This window comes from Ranitomeya imitator, chromosome 2, assembly GCF_032444005.1.
Source record: "Ranitomeya imitator isolate aRanImi1 chromosome 2, aRanImi1.pri, whole genome shotgun sequence".
In the NCBI taxonomy this organism is placed as follows: domain Eukaryota; kingdom Metazoa; phylum Chordata; class Amphibia; order Anura; family Dendrobatidae; genus Ranitomeya; species Ranitomeya imitator.
Genome location: NC_091283.1, coordinates 782,269,785 through 782,273,495, shown reverse-complemented (window position 1 = coordinate 782,273,495; position 3,711 = coordinate 782,269,785). Strand labels below are relative to the sequence as shown.

The window sequence follows — 3,711 nt, the reverse complement described above, 5'->3', positions numbered from 1 at the left end:
CCAGCGGCCTACCACGCCGCCACCATCTGTTGCGACCATGCACCCTCGCACCCCTGTGAAGTGTGATATAAATTTTATGTTTCAGTATATTGTTAGCTTTGATCTGCAGCACTCTACATGTGTTTTTAAAGATTGTGTTTGTTAACTTTGTGTAGAGAGAGAGCGGCGGCAACAGGTACCTGCAATTGCCAGCAGCACCACAGCATCCACCACCAGCGGGAGCCCACAGTCCGTGACGTCACGTAAGTTAACAATCATTGATTACAGTTTTTCAACTGCATACGGGACATAAGAGGGTAGCGGAAATATTTGAATACATTACAGACGCAGTAATGACCCAGCGGCCTACCACGCCTCCACCAGACAGCAGACGCCCTCGCACACCTACACCACCCTCAACACCTCCCTTCCGACACTCCTTTTCCTCCCCCGGGTCGGCGGCATTCTCCCCAGAAGCTAACATACGTAAGTGACCAAAACAGCGAGCGCTTCCCAACGGCGTGTTCCATAGTTCACCAGATCTGTTATTATTTCCTTTTAGGTGCTGCATCAGTGGCCAGATCGCTGGGGTGGGAAATTAGCAGCTCAGGTTCTGGCAATGATGAACCGGCGTCCCTTCTCCGTAAGTATCAACATAATACGAGTGGTTTTCTGCTGGATGTCACAATAGACAACTAAAACAGTAAAATTTATTACAATTAACATCGCCCTGTGGTGCCAGACCAAATAGAAATTTACAACACACAAAATTTGTTCCTGCCCTAGAGGTCGGGATGTATTTTCAGCGGAATCAACGTTGGTTCTCCAACCTCTTCTATCCACAGAACCGCCCACCGTAAGAGAGCTCCTGGCGAGACAATTGCGCCTGGAGCGGACAGCAGCGCTCCTGCAGCAGACAGCAGCGCTCCTCCAGAATCAGGTAGAGCAGCAGGGCGTGACGCTGCGACACCTCTTGGGCCGTGGAAGGAGATAATTTTTATTTATTTTTTTGGTTATGTTATATTTTGTTGGTAAATAATTTAAAACCAAGAAATTGTTACAAAAAAAACAAAAAATCTTCGCATTCTTTCTTTAATGTTTACCAAGCTATAAGGGTTAACAGCACCATTTTATAGGCATCACATTTAAAGTAATTTTGAGAGGTTTATATGACAGCAAAGCAAAAAAAAATATTTTTTTTTATACGGCGCGATCCTGCCAGGGTACAGCTCCAGAACCATTAAAGTACTGACAGTATTTTTCGCGACAGTCCCTTGCATCGTCTGCCTGTCTGCCAGATCCAAGTGCTTGAAGAGCTGTAAAATTATCAGGTTGTGTACGCCATTCCCCGGGCACAATATCTCCGGTTCTTGCGTCCACTGCATCAATAAACGAAGGAGGAGAATAGGAGCTCGTATCATGACGTCTCAGGAAATTATGGAGCACACAGCATGCCAAAACCACAAAGTCTATAGACGGCAGCTTCAAGTTGATAGCTGTGTGGAACACTCTAAACCAATTTGCCATAATCCCAAAGGCATTTTCAACCACACGACGGGCCCTCGACAACCGGTAATTAAAGATTCTGTGCTCCGGTGTGAGTGTTCTCTGTGCAAATGGCTTCAGCAAATGTGGATGAAGAGGGAAAGCTTCGTCAGCGATGAAGACAAAATTTAGGTTTGCTTTTGTGTCTTCATTTAGTGGCAACAGCAGTTCATTGTTCCTCAAGCCTTCCCCAAATGAAGTGTGTTCAAAAACTCCACCATCGGAGACTCGACCATTCATGCCAACATCCACATCGACAAACTCATAGTTCGCATTGACAAGGGCCATGAGGATCACACTGAAATATCCTTTGTAGTTGAAAAAAAAGGATCCAGAGTTGGCTGGTTGCGTGATGCGCACATGCTTTCCATCTAATGCACCACCGCAGTTTGGAAACTGCCACAGCTCATCAAAATCGGAAGCAATCCTCTTCCAGTCATCCGCCGTCTTGGGAAACTGCAAGATGAGAAGGAAACATGTACAATTTAGGTCAAATATATTATGCACATACACTCTCATGATGACATCCTACAGTGATTGAGGCGCAGTATGGATTAGTATAACAAAATCAACAACCCTGAGTATGCAGGCAGCCATTTTATCAGATGGCTTCGGTGAATGAGAGGGGGTGCTAAACAATATATCGAAATTATATAATCACTAAAATTACGTTGGGAGCAGCAAATAAAAGAAGGGTGGCGCAGGGTTGGAGCAGCCCATATCAGAATGGAGCCGCAAAATGGTAGCAGCACATGTCAGAATGGAGGCGCAGGATCACAGCAGCACATGTCTGAATGGGGGCGCAGGATGGGAGCAGCACATGATAGGATGTAGAACATATACCAATAGAAATGCGCGCAACCAGGGCGTAGAACAGGTTAAATAGCTAGTATAATATATCGACATAACACAGCAGCCAAAAAAATATAGTAGTACCTCCATATAATGCCTTAAGCTGTGCACAATGGCCTCGCATGTCTCCGGAATCATAACGCTCAGGAAAGGTCTGGAAACAGCTGCGGAAAACTGCAAATCCTGAAGAGACCTTCCTGTTGCCAGGAACCGCAGTGTCACTGCCAACCTTTCATCCACGGGCACGGCTGCACGCATCGGCGTATCACGCCTTTGTATGAGTGGCGTAACAGCAGACAGTATTATCTTGAAGGATTCCTCGGACATCCGAAGGTAGTTTCGGAAATCATGAGGGTTATTGTCACGTAACTCTCTTATGAGACCCATGTGTGACAATGTGGATCTTTTCTGCAGCCAGCTCCGGGTCCACATGCGACGTTTTCGTTTTGGACGTCTCTCCTCTTGAAGACGTGCTGCCTCAAACACCAGGGCAGCAGCAACAACAGAACTCTCATCGGAAGTGAGCATAGTTCCTAAAAAGAAAACAAACGTACAATAAATACACGTGCTTACAAAACAATGTTCTGACCGTTGATCTAATAACTATATATGTTACTACTGGTATTAAATGGGGCAGTCAACCATCCCGATCTGTAAAAGGATTAATTAATTGGGCCACACTACAGCTGTGTACCTGAGGTTCTCAGGCCTACCGTACTCTCCATAAAGGAACAATCGACCACACTCCAGCGTTTATCCCCGTTGAAGCGCAACATATGCTACGCTGTAGCGTTATACATACCTTTTGCGGTAAAAGTCTAGTAGTTAGAAAAGTCCAGGGAATCCAGCGAATTTAGGAGTTCTGTTTACAGCACGTGCTACAGAGAGAAATGAATAGCGCGCTCGAGAGCTCCGGTTTTATCCGCTGTGAACAATAGTCCTTTGTCTGTCGAATGAGCGCACAGTATTGTACCGCCCAATCAGCACACGGGAGGTGGAGAATTCAGCGCTCCTACGTAGCCAGCTCCTCCGCCCTTTACATCGTATACAATATCGTGCACACCTTTGTTACACCATGCGATCATGCCGCCACAGCGGGACACTAGACGACGAAAGAAAGTTTCAAACGATGCGCTACGACGTACGATTCACAGCGGGGTCCCTGATCGCAAGAGCGTGTCACACACTGCGATATCGTACCTATATCGCTCGAACGTCACAAATCGTGCCGTCGTAGCGATCAAAATTGCACTGTGTGACGGAACATTCATCAAGATGAACAAATCCTGGATCTGCAAGGACTTTTCTACCCCTGTGTCATCTTGGGGAGACTAA

At 46.2% G+C, this 3,711-nt stretch overlaps 1 protein-coding gene across 1 annotated transcript; it reads right to left on the bottom strand.

Annotated features, from left to right (window-relative positions):
* Positions 1 to 1,065: 1,065 nt before the first annotated feature.
* Positions 1,066 to 2,905, bottom strand: LOC138667780 (uncharacterized). The gene is made up of 2 exons (XM_069755869.1): positions 2,461 to 2,905; positions 1,066 to 1,980 (listed from the first exon to the last, which is right to left on the bottom strand). Exons 1-2 carry the CDS (start codon positions 2,902 to 2,904, stop codon positions 1,180 to 1,182), a joined length of 1,245 nt encoding a protein of 414 aa, XP_069611970.1. The 5' UTR covers position 2,905; the 3' UTR covers positions 1,066 to 1,179.
* Positions 2,906 to 3,711: the final 806 nt, after the last annotated feature.